This window comes from Diprion similis, chromosome 10 (assembly GCF_021155765.1).
Source record: "Diprion similis isolate iyDipSimi1 chromosome 10, iyDipSimi1.1, whole genome shotgun sequence".
Taxonomy (NCBI): Eukaryota; Metazoa; Arthropoda; class Insecta; order Hymenoptera; family Diprionidae; genus Diprion; species Diprion similis.
In genome coordinates this window covers 19796108-19815919 of record NC_060114.1, presented here as the reverse complement: position 1 = coordinate 19815919, position 19812 = coordinate 19796108, and the positions used below count along the sequence as shown (strand labels likewise).

Genomic DNA, 19812 nt, shown 5'->3' with positions numbered 1-19812 from the left:
ACATTTAATCGAACAAGCAATTGATTTACCTACCAAATAATCACAGAACTTTGAACTGAAGCGCGAAGCGGAGACGTAGACGAAAAAGGCGCGGGTGGAAATATAACCGAGCAATTTAACCGGTGCCCGATGGCTGGCATAAACTCCCGGTAACTTTCCCCGCTGGAGATTTTAAGCCTCATCCAGTCCCCTCAGCCCCCTCAACGGAGGCAATGCTGGCTGCAGCTCACTCGGCAGAAGCGAATCGCTTCTGGAGGTATTCGCTCGGGCAGTGTCGGAGCCTCCGTCCCTTGACCGTGTATTTCGAGTTCTGCTGCTGATCCCGGAGTTTTTCTTTCCTCGGTATTCAGTGCGACATCCTTCTGCCTGGCCCATCCGTGCCGCAGAAATATAGTTTACCCAGATTCCCCGACGCTGGGCCCAAAAGGCTGCCCGATTATCTCGGATTATCTTCACCGCATATCGTCTCCGAACCAGGTGAGTTCAGTGTCTACTATACTTACTTATACTATGTGCACAACACCATTTTTGGAATCTTCAGAGTCATTCGCAGTCACGTTGTTTCGATTTCTCGTTTTTTCATTCTTTATGTAAGAAGACTATGAGTCGGATGGATAAAAATTTCCTGTGACAATTATTATTATCAGCCTGGTTTTATCGCTACGAATTGCCAATTTTTTGTTGCTCAAAGCATGATTATTTACCGTGTGAAACACCGCGATTTGAAAAATTTTACTCGTCTCTTATTTCCATTAATGACTGTATCGATTACAGATTTTTTTTTTTTCTGTGACACATAAGTAGTGTGCACATGTCGCTATTTGAGACTAACACTTGATGAAAATCTCGTTACAGAAATCGGTACGCGTTTAAGAGTTCTCGGTTTATCGATAGTTCGATTTTACGAATTTCTATTCCATTCGATAGTTAATATTGAGAATCATGCAGTAATGTGGGTTTTTAAAGTTAATTCAGAGTTAACCATCGGCAGGAATCGTAAACCATTACAAAGAATTGCAATTTAAAAATAGTGTTCAGCAAATTTCTTATCGCTTCGGTACACCGACCAAGTGCTGACAGTTGATTTATTCATTTTTTTTTTTTGCATCTCGCGAAGCGTCAAGAACAGGGGAGATAAGTTTCTAAATGATTACTGATTGTCACATATTTTCTTACCCTGGTTATAGCGGAACAGATAAATGGGGACAGTAGTTTGCTAACGAAGGCAAGCAGTGCTTGAGTGTTGATAAAAGAAAAAAACAAAAAAAAAATCAACTCCCCACGATGATTCGGCCAAATCAGCTCATCACCATCGTTTTGGGATTATTTCTCGTCATACTAGCAGGTAAAGTGTGTGCTTATGAAAATTAAAATAGATGTGCAAATGTTTTGTAGCTGTTTGAAAAATTTCGTTGGAATTTCTTACGCGTTTAATTAGGACACTGAAAGTGAAGATAAAATTCTAAGTCTGGGAAACATAACGCTTAGAAATAATCGTGCATCTACTCAACCACGCACTAATTATGTATAACGCTGATAATTCGGAGTTTTCATCACGAATGACTTGGTCGATACTACGATGACCTCGTAACCTCGCGATCTTTCATCAGCGATTGAGGAACTATCTTTCGATTTTTATTTTCGCTGAAAAGCTGCCTAGTTAGTTATACAGAGAGAAATAAAAATTGCCAACTAAGCGAAATTTATATTCACTCGCGAGTTCGATGATCAAGGGGGTTCCCCGAACTGCCATCACTGATCACATCATTCAATGCGAGACGCGGTTTACTCTGAATCTGATGAATTTCAACCGAACTTTTCTTCTTTTTAAGATTCCACGAACCCAAATTACTACCGACGAGTGTCGAACAGGGTGCAATCGAGACCAGGTAATCACTTTGTTTTTTTTATCCAATAAATAAATATAAACAAAAGGAACATACCAGTCCATTCAATTGTCCATAAATATTCCCTGAAAAATGGTGAGCTGTAAAGCTGTTGTAGAAACCGTGCAGAGAGGAGATATGTCGCCGGCAGAAGCTTTCGGCCAGAATCGGTATAGTTGGAGCCGGGTGACGACGATGAGGCCCAGAGGTAGCTCGATCACAGCACACTGCACAACAACACGCCATATTTTTCAAATCGATGTACACTAACTGAAACAGTTCAATTTTCAGCACACTTTTCAGATAACACGAAACATTGTGTCTAACTCGGGTTCAGGTTCAAGGCATAACATATTAAGACACGGCGAACACGTAACAAATATGGTGTGGAGCTGATATACTGGGAATTTTTAGTTAATGAATAATTCTTTTCTTATTTGTAAGCAAATTATAACCCGATGCCAAATTTTCCTTGGCCAAATTCGACGGTTAATCATTGTCAAGATACGATAGTAATACCTTTTACCGTCTCGCAGGTGTGTTTCCAAAGAAACCTCAACCCTGCGAAGTTGGCTCGTGTTATCCGGCTACTGGAGATTTGTTAATTGGGCGAGAAAATCGACTCCACGCTTCGTCCACTTGCGGTTTGAGAGGACCTGAAAGATACTGCATAGTTTCTCATCTTCAAGATAGAAAGAAATGTTTCTTTTGTGACAAAAGATCCCCGAAGCAGCAGCATGGGGTTGAAAACATTGTCCACAAATATCAGCCAAAGTTAGTTACTTTAATTATTGATTAATTTCTGTCTCGTTAGGACAGTTGAATGTTCTGTTATTGTTCTTCCAATTCTGACCACTCGCTTGTATTCCAGCCTCCGTGCTGCAGAGACTTGGTGGCAGTCGGAAAATGGTGTGGAAAACGTCACACTGCAGCTTGACCTGGAAGCGGAATTTCATTTCACTCACATAATCATAAAGTTCAAGACATTCAGACCGGCTGCAATGTTGATCGAACGTTCTTACGACTTCGGTCAAACCTGGCAGGTGTACAAATACTTTGCCTATAACTGCCAGCAGTCATTCCCTGGTGTGTCGACGAAGGTATCTCGGAACTTGACGGATGTCGTGTGCGAATCGCGATATTCCAACGTTGCTCCGTCAGAAGGTGGTGAAATAATCCACAGAGTGCTGCCACCGAACCTGCAAATCGACAATCCGTACTCGAAGGAAGTTCAGAATCTTTTGAAAATGACCAACTTGAGAATAAACTTCACAAGGCTGCACACGCTGGGTGACGACTTGTTGGACAACCGCTCGGAGATAAGAGAGAAGTATTACTACGCCATAAAAAATATGGTGGTTCGAGGGTCTTGCTCGTGCTACGGACATGCTTCGAGATGTTTACCTTTGCCCGGAATACCCGAAAGACAAGACATGGTGCATGGCCGTTGTGAATGTACGCACAACACTAAGGGACTGAACTGCGAATACTGCGAGGACTTCTTCAACGATTTACCTTGGAAACCTGCGGTTGGAAAGCAAACCAGTGCCTGCAAGATGTGCAACTGTAACAATCACAGTACGAGTTGCCACTTCGACGAAGCAGTCTTCGAGCGATCCGGAAGAGTTTCCGGTGGTGTTTGCGACGACTGTCAGCATAACACTCGTGGGCAAAATTGTGAACAATGCAAACCATTCTTCTACCATGATTTGAGTAGAGATATGACTGACCCTGAAGCTTGTCAACGTGAGTTGTCGTCAGATATTGTTAATTTTTTGGTTATTTAACATATACGGATTTTTTTATGTAGCCTGTGACTGCGATCCTTCCGGTTCCTTGGACGATGGAATTTGCGACTCACGCACTGACGAGTTAAGTGGAGATGAATCTGGCCGCTGTCACTGCAAGGCCAACGTTGAAGGCAGACGGTGCGACAGGTGTAAGAATGGATTCTGGAAATTCGACTTTAACAATCCAGACGGATGTCAAGGTGAGATTCTCAATACCCTCTGACAATCAAAAGCGCAGACCATCGTTCTAACCGCGACTTTGCCCTCTTTCTCAGCGTGTACCTGCAACACTGTCGGAACGATCGGTAATCAAGGGTGCAACATGCTGACGGGTGAATGCACCTGCAAGCGTTACGTAACCGCACGTGATTGCAGTCAATGTCTGCCAGAATATTGGGGTCTTTCCGAGGAACAAGATGGCTGTAAGCCATGCGACTGTGACCTCGGTGGAGCATATGACAATTTCTGTGATGTCGTGACAGGCCAGTGCCGGTGCAGGCATAACGTAGGTGGGCGAACCTGCAATGAACCGGAGCAAAGTTACTACACTGGTTCCTTGGATCTCCTCGTTTATGAAGGGGAGAACAGTCGAGCAACCAGCGTAAGGATCTCTACTTCTTTTTATGTGAAAGACGTTGCGAGTGATGACAATTTTTCTAGTAACGACACGTTGTTTACAGAACTGTCAGATTGTGATCAGAGAGCCATACCGTGACGGGAGAAACACTACGTGGACTGGCAGTGGATTCATCAGAGCTTACGAACTCTCAAACTTGACCTTCATTATCGACGACATCGTGAAAACCATGGAGTACGACATAGTCGTGCGGTATGAACCTGAGATCGCAGGACCCTGGCAGGAAGTGCAGATCTTTATCGAAAGGGACGGACCAGTCGACCCCGATGGACCCTGTAGAGATTGGCAGCCTTCTGACGACCGTGTCACAATGCAGCTCTATCCTGATAGACACAGTGCCGTTGCAATTAGAAACATCTGTTTGGAATCAGGAAAAAGATACACTGTGCATTTGACGTTCGACGCGTACGATCAGCGTTACCCAACACCTTCGGCTTCTATCCTAATTGATTCGGTACTGAAACTTTGAATTTCTTTCTATTGAAGGTTGTTCTGTGCTGATGTTTGAACCAGGGATGATTTGTCCATTTTCAGATCGTGTTGATCCCTAGACCAGAGAACCTACCGATCTTCAATGGATCTCCACCTGCGGAAATGCGCCTTCAGGAGTACGAAGCTTACCGTTGTGGCGATGTGTTTTACGACTTGTATGATAAAGGCCAACAGGCTACAGATATCTGCAAAAAATATAACTACATCATTGGGACGTATGTGTTCGATGGTGCTCGTGGTAAGTACTCAGTAAAGAACTCTAGAACCGAACGTCAGAGTTGATGATTAATCGTGTGCACTTTCTCCAGCATGTGAATGTAACCCGACTGGATCACACAGTCTACTTTGTAATCCATTGGGAGGAAGGTGTTCTTGCAAAACAAACGTGGTCGGTCGTCGATGCGACAGTTGCGCACCTGGAACCTACAATTTTGGACCAGAAGGATGTAAACCGTGCGACTGTGACGCCGTGGGAGCCTTGGACAACTTCTGCAACGTTGAGACGGGACGTTGCACTTGTCACCCGAACACGTACTCCAGAACGTGCGGCCTGTGTCAACCGGGCTTTTGGAACTTCCCACACTGCAGACGATGCGAGTGCAACGGTCATGCCGACAGCTGCGACTCGAAGACCGGAGCTTGCATAAACTGCCAGGACTCAACGACGGGCCACAACTGTGACATGTGCATAGCAACATTCTACGGTGACCCACGTATCGGCGTCGACATCCCTTGCAGGCAGTGTCCTTGTCCGGGCGCCATAGCATCGGGTCATTCGTATGCCGACAGTTGCTCACTGGATTCCATAACTCAAGACGTAGTCTGCGAGTGCTACGAAGGGTATGCCGGTCCAAGATGTGAAACCTGTGCCGATAATTACTTTGGGAACCCGGATGTTCCTGGTGGCAGTTGCACGCCATGTGAGTGTAGCAATAACACTGACCCGGCTCGACCGGGCAATTGCAATCCGAAGACCGGAGAGTGCCTCCAGTGTTTGTATGACACGGCTGGCTCACACTGCCAAATCTGCAAGCCGGGATATTACGGCGACGCCTTGGAAAAGGATTGCAAATTCTGCGATTGCAACGTGCTTGGTACAGATCAGAGCGTTGGCGCTTGCAATCACCGATCGGGGCAGTGTCCATGTCTCCCTCACGTCATGAGTCAGTTCTGTGACCGCTGCGAAGAGAACCATTGGCGACTTGCAAGCGGAGAAGGCTGCGACCCCTGCAAATGCGACGCAATTGGAAGTGTTTCGGACAAATGTAACGAGTACGATGGCACCTGCGAGTGCAGGCCAGGGTTTGGTGGGAGGCAGTGTAACGAGTGCCAGAGGAATCACTGGGGGGATCCAAATATCGAATGTAAGACTTGCGAGTGCAATTTCCTTGGTTCAGCCACGCCGCAGTGCGATAGACAGACCGGAGCTTGCGTCTGCTACGATGGTATCGGGGGCGAAAAGTGCGACCACTGTGATCGAGGCTACCTCGGTTTTGCTCCTACGTGCCGCCCTTGCGGAGAATGTTTCACAAATTGGGACGAGACCCTGCAAGGACTGAAGAACCGCACAGACAATGTAATCACAGATGCATCGAGGATAAAAAAGGTTGGTATAACCGGATTCTACACGTCCGAGTTCGACCAAATGGACGACTCGTTGAACCAAGTCAAAGCTCTCGTGAACGATACCAGCGTAAGAGGACAAGACCTGGAGGAATTGAGGGACTCGGCTGGGGATCTGAAAATCGACATTCAGGCATGTCAGATGAGGCTTGACGAGCTTGAAAACCTCCAGGACAGTGTCAGCCAACGAGTGCATCTCGCCGACGCTGCCCTCAAGAACATGAGGCAAAGGACCGACAGTCTGCATGAAGAGGCTGCACAGCTCAAGACGGACGCAACGAAGTTACAAGAGGCCAACGTGCAGGGGGCTCTGAACGTCACCGTGCAAATGGCCCAACAATCGGAGGAGGCTGAAAGAATGGCCAACGGTACATTGAACATCTTGGCCGAGGCTGAGCGGTACCATACGAACACGGAAAATTTCCTCAGTAAGAATTCTGATAGCTTCAGGGATGCCACGAATGAAAACAAGGAATCCATTGCTCAGCTTGGAGACCAGCTGACAAGTATAAAATCCATGCTGCCGGATTTGAACCTGGAAGTGTGCGGGGAGCGCGTCACTGAGTGTAGCTCACTGTGCGGTGGAGCTGGATGTGGTTCTTGTGGTGGATTGTCCTGTGATGCTGGAGCCGTGACTAAAGTCAATTTGGCACTGGATTTGGCCGAGAAGCAAACAGCGGCGATCAAGAATCACCGGGACGACGCTGAGCAGCTATTGAGGAGCGTAAGTAACTGATTGTCGATAATTATGCGCGACGATGAAGCTCTGAAGGATCTTATTAACAATAAATTTTTTTCCCTTCGATCGCAGATGTCTCAAGTACAGCAAGAGGCAACCGCAGCAAGATCGAACGCTCAAGATGCGTTCAACCAGGCCTTGTACGTGAGGAATAAGACGGACGCGTTGTCTGCCGATTCGACAGGTGTCACCGACAGGATGTGGAATTTCCTTACGGAGGAACAATCGACCCCAGCGGAGGTCAGAGACCTGGCCAAGAAGGCATTGAGTAAAAACATTCACTCGAACCCAGAACAGATCAAGGAACTTGCGCAGAACATATCCTTGATCGTTGGGTCGCTGACGAATCCCGAGAAGATCATCGCCGAAGCAGCCGATGACTTGAGGCGGGCTAACCAACTGAGAGAACGAGCCAACCTGACTAAGAACGAGGCAATAGCCAAGCAAGTGCAGGCTGAAAAGATAACCAAGCTATTGACCGACGCTCAGTCGGCTCAGGACAATGCTGACAGTGCTGTAAGGAAGGCAACGGACGATATTGTTCAGTCCAAACGGAATTTGGGCACGATTATTCAGGAAATGAATATCGCCAAGGACACGGCCAGCAAATTAACCGCGAACGTCGAAGCCTTGGACTCGAGGCTCGAGAATCTTCAGACTCAGTTGATAAAGGATGACTACATAATCAACGAGGAGATTGCGAAGCAGGTTGCTGAAGTGGTCCTGGATGCTGGAGCAGTCGGTAACAAGACGATGAAACTGAGCCAGGAGTATCGACAAGCGAAAAATGCGCTGGGTGACCGAGTCGACAGGAGTAAAGAAAAGATAGAAAAGGCAAAATTACTTTTGGCAAGGGCGTCTGAATTGACAGCCGACACTTCGACCAAGTTCAAGGACCTCGACGGTATGGAGATTGTGTATAAAGAGAACGAGAGAAAACTGTCAGAGTTCATGGATGCCGTCGACGCGTTGACGAACGAAATGGAACAACATTTGAAGGAAATTGATAAGAAGTCCATAAGTTATCGGCAGTGTTCCACTTAAGCAATATTATTAATTAATATGGCATTTATAAGTTAAATCAAAAATCATAGAAGGAGAGAAGAAAATACAGAAACGAAGACACGAAGATCGGTACGTTTGATATTTCATCGGTCACGCATATAGTTTTAAAAAATTCAATCAAAAATTTGCTGATCGTGTGCCGATGCGTTGAATCTCAGCTTTCACTGGCATGAATTTGACACTACAAAGTCAGCTTGTGAATGTTTATTATTATTGTCATTACTTCCATTGTTACGCATCGAGTCTATCGGTGCACAGAATGGCGCATGTTTTCATGATGCAACGCCAAGTACGAAATAGATATGTAAAATGCAGAAATGACGTTATGCGAATAGTGACTAGCATCTAATATAATAAATTAATATTAAATGTATAGGAACGATCAGAACTTCGAAACGTCATCATTGAGTATGCAGTTTTTTTTTAAACATTACGTTAATAATAGAAATATACAATCACGTCTACCTTGACGTACCTATACAACATATGCAAAACACATGCGTGTGTGTTTAATATTTTATTATTATTATTATAATATTATACTTTTCGATACATTATTATTATACATTGTATAGAAAAATTGTAAAGAGATGAAAAAAATATTGAGAAAACCTAAGAACACATTCAGTCATGCCTTGTTCCGAGCAAAAGTAATACAGCATATGAAAGAAAAGGACTTCCTCGCGTATGAGGAAGAAATAAGGAACCAAGTTGACGTCGAATTTATGGTGGAACCCCTCTTCATTTCTGAGAATAAAAATAGAACAGTGAATTTACTGTGTCTGTTAACGATAAAGTGCGATGAGGAAGAGGTAGAAGAAAAAAACGATTCGATCGCATAAACTCGGGTAGTTTAATGCGACAACGAAGTGTGACGGTGTGAAAAAACAAAGTAAAAACTGGCGCATTCACCTCTGCAGACGGCACGTGAAGAGAGGGTATTAAGCCAGCCCATCTCTATTTTCTTGACTCGTCATTTTCCTAGCTTCGGCCGCACTGCCGCTCTGCATGAGCATAATACTTGTCAAACTTCCGAGTTGAGGCAGTGAACGAGGTCGTGTGTGTGCACAACGTGTAGTAAAGTAATAAGTATGCGGGAAAAAGTCGAACAGCGGTAACGACAGAGGCTAGAGTCTAGACTCTGGACTCTGAATGGAACTATTGTCCGCACCCCTCCGAGGTCCGGACCAATCGGGTTCAACAGAGCCCCTCATTCACTGAAATACACGCTGCAACATCGCATTTGAGGCATATCCAAGACCCACCGGCTTGCGCACGTTGGGCGATTATTTTTTCCGACTGGTTAGATTTTTTATGAAAATTTTCGCCCTTTTTCTCTACTTCAGAAGACAACGGAAAACCGGTCGTCATTGGACTTGGGATGCAAATTAGCCGCTAGTCTTAAGAAATGTTTAAAAACAAATGACGACAATGATGTATAATTACTCTGATGATGAATAGTCTTATCTCTGCGTCGTTAACGGCGTGATTGCAAAACCGAGAAAGACGATAATCTGTTCGTCGCATGGAAGGCATGAATGGACTGTTAAACGAAGATCGAGGAAACTGTAAAACGATCGTCGGACGAATCCGAACTGCTCGAGCCATTATCTCGACGTGGTATATTTGTTATAGATACCCTGGAATAACATGTACCTTGGTGCCTACTTAAACAATCCATGCAGACACCACGTGCGGTATTAGCTGCATCAACTGCTGCAGCGAGCGACTCTGAGGTTTTCCAGAGGTGGGTTAATTCGTGTCTGTCGTTTCAACGTGTATGCATTTTTTGCTCCTCTTACACAGTTCTCATTCTCTTCCCGAATGAAGACCTGTCGAGCGATATTACGCGTCGTTTAAATATAAAAACGGAAAACCAGAAAACAGGAAATCACGTGATGGTCGTAATGGAACTGAATCAAAATTTAAAACCGCTACGCCATCCTTCGTCCTTGATCCTGTCCATTCCACACCTTATCAGTTTTCCCGATCCTTACGTAGCTGCTCAGAGCAGATAACAGTTTCCGGAAACCCGGTGTACATCGAGGCGACGAGGCTGCTACTTACGGACCGTTTCTAATTGAAAATCATAATTCGATCGGGGCTCGCTTCACGTCCCGGGAACCCAGCAGGGGTGCCTCTGTTCGCCCTGTTGATTGTGCAGGTAAAGGAGGGTTGAAGCTGCAGCTGCGTTTTCGACCAATAGAATCAACGGCAGCCGTCTCGATGTGCGAAATCGCTCGGAGGCTAAACGCCTCAGTCCTTATTACATACGCGAGTCGAACACGTGCTCGGGAGGATCGAAGATTTAATTTGAACGAGCATATCTCTCGCCCCCTTGTCTCTTAATTTAGCGGGACTATCAGCCCTGCTGCTGCTGCTGTTGCTGTTGCTGCTGCTGCTGCTGCTGCTGCTGCTGCTAGGTCTGCCTACGAAGCGGGCGGAAGGAGGGCGGAGATCACGGGAGGCGTACGTAAGAAAAAGTTATGGGAGTTCAAGTGGTGCTGTGAGATAAGATCCTCGCAGTCGGAGTTTGTCGGCTCGCCGAGCAACTCGGCGGCGTTTATTTGTCCGCTCTTTGTCCGCGCGGTGATATGTCAAGACCGTGATAGCGCGATTTCATCGGTCTGTTAAGAGTGGAAAAGCGTGTAATAATGGCGGGCGAATCACTTTTGGTTAATTCAACCGGCAATTATACCGATCATCCGACGTTTCCGAGGCCTGTAACCATCGTCGCCGCTGTCTGCGCCATCGTTTTTGGAATCGTTGGAGTTACAGGTGAGATCAGTTGAGGAATATAGTTTCGATTTAACCTTTTTTAATGAGGCCTCATTCACGATACCCGATATTTTTTCGAGAAGGGTTCGTGCTTGAGATGAAAATTTCTACGCACCGATGTAACTAATTTTTAGCCAATTTTTTTGCACCAAAAGTTTCCTCCTGAGGGAATTCTCTACCTTCGCGATGAATTATCACGAGGTATTCGAAATGAATTTTTTTGCAATTCAGGTTTCGGTGGAAATTGAGTCAACCTCTTTGAAAAATTAATTGGACATTTTTTGCGAATTTTCTGCAATTTTTCAGAGGGATATTTGTTTTTTGCTTTCTCGAATCTCTGTATTTATTTCGTCGTAGAAATATACAGCGTTTTCTTCTTTGAAATAGAATAAATTTTATCAATCGAATAAAATTTATCGCATGCCTTTGCGATAGTGAATTGCGATGAAAAGAAACCATTCTTGTATTATATATTTATGTCGAAGGTATTGCGTCAACGCTACAATAACGGTCAAGCTCATGGTTCTTTCCTCGGGTAATCACAAATGCGGTTAGAAAATGACTCTGAGTCGGACGATTGCTTAGATTATAATTATTATAAATAATAGAGGTTTTAAGCAGAATGTGTATACATAGAAGAATTGCAAAGAGTTACCGAGAAGCCTGGAAAGTGAATGATAAATTAGAAGTCGACGGTGATCCGAATTATAATTATCATAGTCACTGTTGGATTAACCGTGTTTGACTTAACCAATTTACGCAGAAATTTTCCACGAGTAGTAAAGTCGAATTGATGAGATTCTTGGTATAGACGTGATACTTTCGCTCCTTCATAAGCGACCGGAAGTGTTTGTAAACAGAATCTCATTAACGTCGTGGTTTTTGCCTCGGAATCATTGTTTCTCTTATTCCTTATAAAGATAAGTAATGGACACTGGTTGGTGATAAACCGCATCTCGACACTCCATCGATTCAGTGACTAGATTGGACCAGAAAAATCATCAACGTAATAATTTCCCGCGACTATTTCAATATTGCAGGAAATAGGTTATTAGCGATGATCCTTTGCTCTTGTTCCATCCGCAAACTGATCTTTTGGTTTTCAAATTTTCAGGAAACTTGATGACGGCGATAGCTCTCCTCAAATATCCAAGGATAAGGAAACACGCCACCACCGCATTCGTAATCAGTCTGAGTATTTCGGATCTGATATTTTCCGCGATCAATATGCCCGTCACCGCGAGTCGCTACATCGAATTGAACTGGATTCTCGGTGGAGTGATGTGCAGATTATTCCCAATATTCTTCTACGGAAACGTGGCAGTTTCGCTGCTCAGCATGGTAGCCATAACGATCAACAGGTAAGCGGGACTCGTGCATTCAACCCTGAGGTTGGTTCACGTAACTAAATCTCCGTCGTCATCCTCTTTAGATACCTGTTGATTTCGAGGCCAGACATTTACCCGGAGATCTACACAGACCGAGGAATAACGATGATGCTGATCGGCATATGGGTGGTAAGCTTCAGTATCCTGATACCATCGGCGCTGGATAAATGGGGAACACTCGGTTTGGATGAGAAGACATTTTCATGCACGATACTGAAGAAGGACGGCCGAAGTCCGAAGAAGTTGCTGTTCGTGATCGGTTTCGCGATACCGTGCCTGGTGATAATCGTCTCCTATCTTTGCATTTACTGGCGGGTGCGTCAGAGCTTGAAAAAATTGCAAGCCCATTCCGGTGGTAAACGGGGTGGTTTTCAGCGCAAGGAAGACTCGCGGGTGACGCGACTGATGCTGACGATATTCCTCTGCTTTTTGCTGTGCTTCATGCCGCTGATGGTCGCCAACGTCGTCGACGAGAACATGGAGATGCCGGTCTTCAACGTGATAGCCTCCATACTATCGTGGGCTTCATCTGTCATCAACCCCTTCATTTACGCCGGCACGAACAGACTTTATAGAGAAGCTTACAAGCAACTCTTGTGCCCACCGAGGTCGAGTAACAGAACTTTTAGACCTCCAAGGCCGACTCATTCTCATTCTAGCAAAGTTTCATCGCCAAATGTGACGTAGCGTGATTGTTGAATATTTTTTAACATTTTTTCATCACCAAAGAATGCAGGAAGTCAGAGAAGGAACCATTTTACACGATATAATATCTGACACACGTGTTGGAAGTAAAAAAATTCTGTTGTGCATTTTATTGTGCAAGTGCGAATGAATTTGAACCATTGGTTTACACTTTTATCTTTTTGTATGAAAATTTCTGGTAACAAGTGAATCTAAAAGATTATACAAATTTTCATCTTAATTAACCGTCATTAATATACAATATATATAATAATATTATATGTATGTATATATATATATATATATATATATATATATATATATATATATTCAAAAATTAAATCTTATCGATAACTATTATACAATATGTATAGTGGCGTTGGAAAAGTCTACGATTTTGAATTATGTATAATATGTTTTGTATAGTAGTGAAAACGAATATTTTCTATGTATAAGGCGTACAAATCGCGAATTCTCTCGCATTACATATTATTATGTCAGCTCGTGAAATGAGTATTTGGCTACGAAAAAGATTGTATAAAACTCACAAAATAATCACATTAATAATAATAATTATAATAATAATAAAAAAGTCGAATAAAAAGTGCGAATAATTAAGACTTCACTATGATTCAATAGTAAATATATAATTTCTCAACTAGCTTACAACTTATTCTACGTATACTGATTGCAAAGAATCAGTATTATTTGGACGGAATCGTGAAGTACAGTGTATCAACCTTGGGTATCAATATGCGACATCGCTTAGTCAGATCTATTTGTTTCAAAGAAAAGAAAGAATAAGAAAATAATTCTCTTCCCTTCCGTCAAATGGAAACAATGGAATGGTTTTGGCAAACCAGCGCGACTAAAAGCTCAAATTAAGGTACCTTGTATAGATTCAGTTATTAATATACTTCTGGTATAAAACGCAGGCCGCAACACGCTTCTTTGTTAAAACTATTCTAGAGGCAAATATTCTCGCGTTACTGAATGCAAAAACATACAAATGCTTTAACTGATGAGGATTCAAAACGTTCCTGACTACAGGAACAAACGATTCATTAAATGCTCTTTCACTTTTTCTCTTTCAATAGCCATTGAACGAAAACGTTCCACGCATAGTAATCGTTCAGGGTTGATTGGCCTTGGACTGTGATAAAAGATGGTTCATGCAGATCTATGCGAAGCGAAATACTGATCGACCGAATGCTAATTCAGCTCCAATTCCGGGATGTAAGGTTCCGTAACAGATGTGATCGGGCAGACGCTTAGGGTGTCCTGGAAGTGAAGTTTAAAAGACGAATTACAGAAACAGTCAACTTTTCGAATTTGACTTTCCACCGAATGCACCCGCGCTTAAAAAAAGCAAAAAATGATCTTACAATTCTGACGAGTTCCTCGAACGTCGGTCTTTCGTCCCGATTGGCGCTCCAGCAGGACAGCATCACTTCGTAAAATGGATCCGGCATGTCCCTGAGCTGAGGTAGCCTGACGTGTCGCCTGATGGCATTCTCGACCTCGTCATCACCGACCAAATGCGCGTAAGGTGTCCCCCCCATGCTGAATATCTCCCACAAAAGGACTCCGAAGGCCCAGACGACGCCCTCTTGGTGCTTCTTCTCGTTGTTCAGGAGCTCTAGGGCCGTCCACCGGATGTACTTGATGTCCTCAAGAGCATACTTCGCTATCCCGTGTCCCATCAGCTTCGGGGTTCCGTCGCTTTCGAGGCCGACGCTCCTGGCACAGAGACAGGTGTGAACGATCTTGTGATTCTGTAGGTGAAGCAACGCGGAGGCGACGGACACACCGACGGAGAGTATCTGGTTAGGAGGTAGAGGATCACCGGACCTCGCGGCAAGCAATCGGTTCTTCAGGGTCTGCGGCGGCATCTCGATGACGACGTAGAGCGAATCAGGAGTCTCACAGGTGCCGATAAGTCCCGCCAAATTGATGTGGCTTCCCACCCTTATGCAAACGTCGAGTTCCCTCAGCATCGCCTTCTTCTCCGAGGCCCTGAGGAGGCCGTCAGCTATGGTGTGAACCGTGGCGGTCTTCGGGGCACCGTTTATCTGCACCGTACCCATATGGACGGACCCAAATCGTCCACGGCGAACAACGGCCGCGTCGATGACCAGAAAGTTCTTCGGTATGCTCCACACCTTGCTCTTCAAGTCCTGATAGTGGTTCTTCCGCTCGGGCACATCCTCAGGCACGTACGCCATATTGTCCACCTCACAAATAGGCCCCTGAAGCGTGAGCTCCTGTTGTTCGGACGAGTGCTTGGCCCGGCTCCTGGCGTGCCGCCGCCGCAGGATGACGTAGGTCAGGATGGAAGCGAGGAGCAGGACCCCCAGGAGGACGATGGCCACATAGAGGACGACCACAGTCACGCTGGAACCTCTGGGCTTGGGGGCTTTCAGGCTCACCGGAACGGCATTGGTCAACTCCGAAAAGCTGTACTTCTTCTCGTCCCCGATCTCAGACGTCACAACCAGCCCGATCTGCGGCATCGAAGATCGCATGTCCAACGGTGCATTGTAGAAGCGACCATTCCTCCTGCCGTCCCCGACGGTGAAGTTCTTGTACCGTTCGTAGTCACCGGCTTCGAACTGCCCGGCGACGTAGTAGCCCAAGCCCTCCTCCCTGGACTCTTCGTAGCCTGGATAAGTCTCGTCACTGTCCGTCGGTGGGATCGTTCCTGCCCTGACGACGACCACTTGGTACCGACTCACCGGGCCCGATCCGCTCGAACCCTTGGCTAGCATAACGGTGACCGTAGTGTTTGTCTTGTTGATGATCACCGGGGTGCCCGGCTTGTCCGGAGGGCCGATTAGCGTCCAGTTTGTGGAGTAAGCCGCCGATCCACTACCGTGAGTGTTCACCGCAACTATAGACACGTTGTACTTCGTGCCAGGCTGCAGACCCCGCATTGTCGTCATGTTCGCGAAACCGCCCTCCACCTGGCTTTCAAGGGGGGGCAGGGGACCGGAGGCGTACGTCTGCAAAGAGACTGCTCGCAGGTTGTAAGCTACCAGCTTACCATTCGGGATGTTCGGGGGCTCCCAGGTTATCTGAAGCGCTCCCGGCTCGTTGCGGATGAGTTGGATGTGCCTTGGTGGACTTGGACCTGTGCAGAACAATTTACGCGAAAGGTCATCATCGGAGTTGCTTAAAATACACCCAAGCGAGATAAAGTTTGTAAAAAAAATATTACTGAACTCATGATTGATGGAATTATTCAAATAGGACAGATGTCATGAGTTTCGTCATCGTTTGATCCAGTATTCGGAGATTATGTTTAAGAAAAGAGAAGTACAGAGGTGCTTCGATCTATGCAAACACTCAATTTTTGAAAATGAAGAACACCAAGTATTGCAAGTTCTGTCCATAACTTGTTCACAGTCGGATTTAAACCTTGAATTGCGTGATCAAAGAGCCACGGATTATACCGTAACCACAAATGGCTAATCTACCCTGGTCCTAGTTTATAACTCAATGTTACTGACTACTATGCGTACTCAACATCAACAACTGTTCGAATTATAGTCTTCTACAACATTTTTTTATACAAAGCGTACTAAGTATGTACGAATACTTTTTTACCAAGTCCCTAACAGTTTTTTGTCACCTTTTTGCCCAGTGCTGTAAACGCTTACAGAGTCAAGTGAACCGCACAGGGCAGTGGGCTCAGCTACACAATAGACGGTGCACCCTGATGAAAGACCATTTCTTCCGTATTCGCTGCCACAGTAGCATTGCTGGTCGTTCATCAGACCTGCAAACCTGTATGAGTAACATTCTTGTGAGTATGATTCATCGAATTTATTCACAGACGATTTCCTCAAGCTTCTAGTCCTCATTCGGACCACGAACTGTCCTTGATGTCTGCAGATGTCCTGGGCTTCCACCCTACTACAACCACCCTGGTTTTCAACTCACATGTAATATCGGGAACCGCATTCCCGAATACATTCGGATGGCGAGCTTGGATGACTGACTGCCAGTACTGGAAAGTCCAGATTGGCCTCCAGGTTCCGGAAACATCCCTTGTAGTCGTAAGCCTCCTGAGCAAGAGCGATGCCGCCAAGCAACGAAGCCAGTATCCAGAGACCAATCATTGTTTCATTCCGCGTGACTGATTATTCAGGTATGTTCACAGTTGAGTTTGTTCAGTTGATCGTCTATTTTTCATTCATATTACTCGAACGAACCGGTCCTAATTGTTTTTAAAGACAACGCGGAGAACCGGGTGTCGATTGTCGATGATACACTGACCACTGACAAAACTAACAAGACTTACTTATAGGCTATGACAAGATTCACACACTGTGACTATGGGCGCGGTGGCAGCTCCCTCCTGTTGTTGTTATTCGTGCGTCAGCCATTTGCAGCGACTGCGCGAGTACCTGTGCGGTTTATGGTTCTTAGGATCGATTTATACACGGCTTCACTGCGCAGACCCCAAACTCAGATCTGGCCAATCCCTGCGACTCAAAGACGCGTTTGTATTGAGAGTTGAATTCGAATGGGTATGGTTAGATAAAAAGTGCACCATTGGCATGTAATGCAGCTTATATATCCATTCATTATTTGCAAATGCAACTCTGGTTGTTTTGTGATTATTAGTCGGTGTGCCTATCGTCGCGATGTTAGTTGGTAGTTGGTAATTGGTAGAAGAGAAAGGTGAGTAGGTTGAGTCAGCGCTACGATGCGGTGATGTTTGAGACTATTTTTAGGAACTATTAACAGCGGTGGGTAACTAATCCTCCAACTAAAGCCAGATGGGAAGGCTTCAGGTCTGGAGAAAGGCGCTGCGGCACGGTAAAGTTGGAACTAAGATTAAAGTGGGAGGTATTGTAACCGTGAGGGATATCAATACGAAGAGAACTTGGAACCTAGATCGACATGATAATGTAAGGTTTTGCACAGCGACGTCAAGAATGAATTCCCGGTTTTGCTTATTTTACCTTTAACTTTATTGAAATTTAATTCTCCGTTGCGTAATAATACTTTCCTCAAATCTACTGGGGATGAATTAATCCTAGAATGAAGGGAGTAGAGTTATTTGATTAGTTACGTCAAAACGTTAAAGTTATAACGAGACTTTTGCAACCTTAATTATGTGGAATTAAGAGAATTACGGTTATCCTTTGTTCAATAATCACAAAGATGGCTCATGATTTCGGAATACATATAGTGACTTATGTGATGGCAGTTTAAAGGGTAATTTGAAATTTTATATAAATGGAAGAATTTCAATTCTGAGCCTCGACAACGGAGACAATGAAAATCATAATGTAGTTTCTCAAAGTTCGTTCATTTAAATCTCGATTAACTTTGCCGCTACTGGCCGCCTGCTGCCAGCTTTTTTGCCCCCGGCAATCTCTCACCTTCAGCCCCCTGAAAATCCCTGTGTCTTGCTCTGCTTTCACCCTTCACCAGATGAATTGCAAGAGGTCCTAAAATCTGGCTGCCCTTTTGAGCACGTAATTTTAGTAGTCGCGAGGCAACGCGCATTCCAGGGACGCGATACGAAAAAAATTGTTCACTTTTCTGTGTGAAAAAAAGATGAGGTTGTCCTCTATCTTTCTCTATCTTTCTCTCTCCCTCTCTCTTTCTTTCTCTTTTTATGTCTCTCCTTCTGAATTGGGAATAGAAAAAGATTTCCCTCGGGAAGAACCTCTTGTGAAATTTTCATTTAAAAATAACCGTCCGGTTCTTTATAGAGTCTCACGGGACAAACAGAGGCTGAATGGTTTGATAAATTTATCATTCAAAATAACTTCCCAATTATATTCGCCATGCGTATGTGGAGGGTTTTAAACTAGTCAGATATTATTTTTTTTTTTTTGTGTCAAATTGAATCCTCGTTCAACGGGACTTATAAATAATACATTCTACAAGATTATCTTCTTTCTGGCTCGTTTGAAATATTCAACATTCCAAATAGCACTGTGTATTCAAATTGCTTTCAACGTATTCTCTTCAAAAATACATAAGACCGACGGAAGGAAGCGTGGATAAACGAAAATTTCATAAAACAATTTTGCCCACCGGGCTAAGAATCGTGAAAATTTTCATAACAATTTACACTGTTACTTGGCGTGAAGTTTATTTCTGTGGGACTTTCGCATCGGGTGGATACTGATCAGCATCAAATGTTTACACTTATAGCAATGATTACTACGCCTCGCCATTCAGACGATATTTCACGTTGCGCTACGTAAGATGTGTAAGTGGATTTTGAAAATACTTCTTATTGTAAACACACTCGTCGCATCTGAGCGTGAAATACAACAATTCTCTCGGAGTGAAGCCTGCAGGCACTCGACGTAAGTGAAGGTACTGCCTGCAAAATGCATCTCTCGAGGACGCACAGAGGCTCTCCATAACTGTGATCTTGCGGTCCGGGCTGAGAAGAAGAGGACTTGATTCTTGAGATGCCGCCTCCACCTCTACATGCACCTTAACCACTATCACGTGGTATTAGGAAGTGCAAACCCGAGTAGAAATTCTCATTAGGCAGATTCAGATAAGGCGATGATCAGGCTTGCCTTACCGCCTCATCAGGGACACATCGGGCCACCTGATCAGGTCCTGATCAGAAATGTTACGTTCTAGATTGCCCTGATTAGGCTGAGTTCAGCTACGATGGTCAGACCCTACCTGGTCGACTCGGGCTAAGATTGTTCAGATTTGTTGATCTTTAAAATAACGTAACAAATTA

The 19812-nt window shown here is 44.7% G+C and overlaps 3 protein-coding genes across 5 annotated transcripts; 2 read left to right on the top strand and 1 right to left on the bottom strand.

Moving 5' to 3' along the window:
• The first annotated feature begins 219 nt into the window (after positions 1-219).
• On the top strand, positions 220-8263 carry LOC124410810 (laminin subunit beta-1-like). Of its 3 annotated transcripts, none has more exons than XM_046889446.1 (12): positions 220-477; positions 1188-1345; positions 1833-1889; positions 2005-2094; positions 2423-2660; positions 2758-3632; positions 3697-3876; positions 3952-4277; positions 4357-4767; positions 4848-5043; positions 5114-7152; positions 7240-8263. In XM_046889446.1, exons 2-12 carry the CDS (start codon positions 1285-1287, stop codon positions 8209-8211), a joined length of 5445 nt encoding a protein of 1814 aa, XP_046745402.1. In that variant the 5' UTR covers positions 220-477; positions 1188-1284; the 3' UTR covers positions 8212-8263. The 3 variants fall into 3 exon arrangements, with proteins under 3 accessions (XP_046745402.1, XP_046745401.1, XP_046745403.1); XM_046889445.1 differs by having other exon boundaries at positions 1996-2094; XM_046889447.1 differs by lacking the exon at positions 2005-2094.
• Positions 8264-10666: 2403 nt separating this feature from the next.
• Positions 10667-13086, top strand: LOC124410917 (protein trapped in endoderm-1). The gene is made up of 3 exons (XM_046889646.1): positions 10667-11010; positions 12125-12371; positions 12443-13086. Exons 1-3 carry the CDS (start codon positions 10887-10889, stop codon positions 13083-13085), a joined length of 1014 nt encoding a protein of 337 aa, XP_046745602.1. The 5' UTR covers positions 10667-10886; the 3' UTR covers position 13086.
• Positions 13087-13388: 302 nt separating this feature from the next.
• Positions 13389-17602, bottom strand: LOC124411094 (putative tyrosine-protein kinase Wsck). Its single transcript, XM_046889975.1, has 4 exons — positions 17025-17602; positions 16714-16868; positions 14468-16212; positions 13389-14363 (listed from the first exon to the last, which is right to left on the bottom strand). Exons 1-4 carry the CDS (start codon positions 17201-17203, stop codon positions 14295-14297), a joined length of 2148 nt encoding a protein of 715 aa, XP_046745931.1. The 5' UTR covers positions 17204-17602; the 3' UTR covers positions 13389-14294.
• Between the last annotated feature and the right edge of the window lie 2210 nt (positions 17603-19812).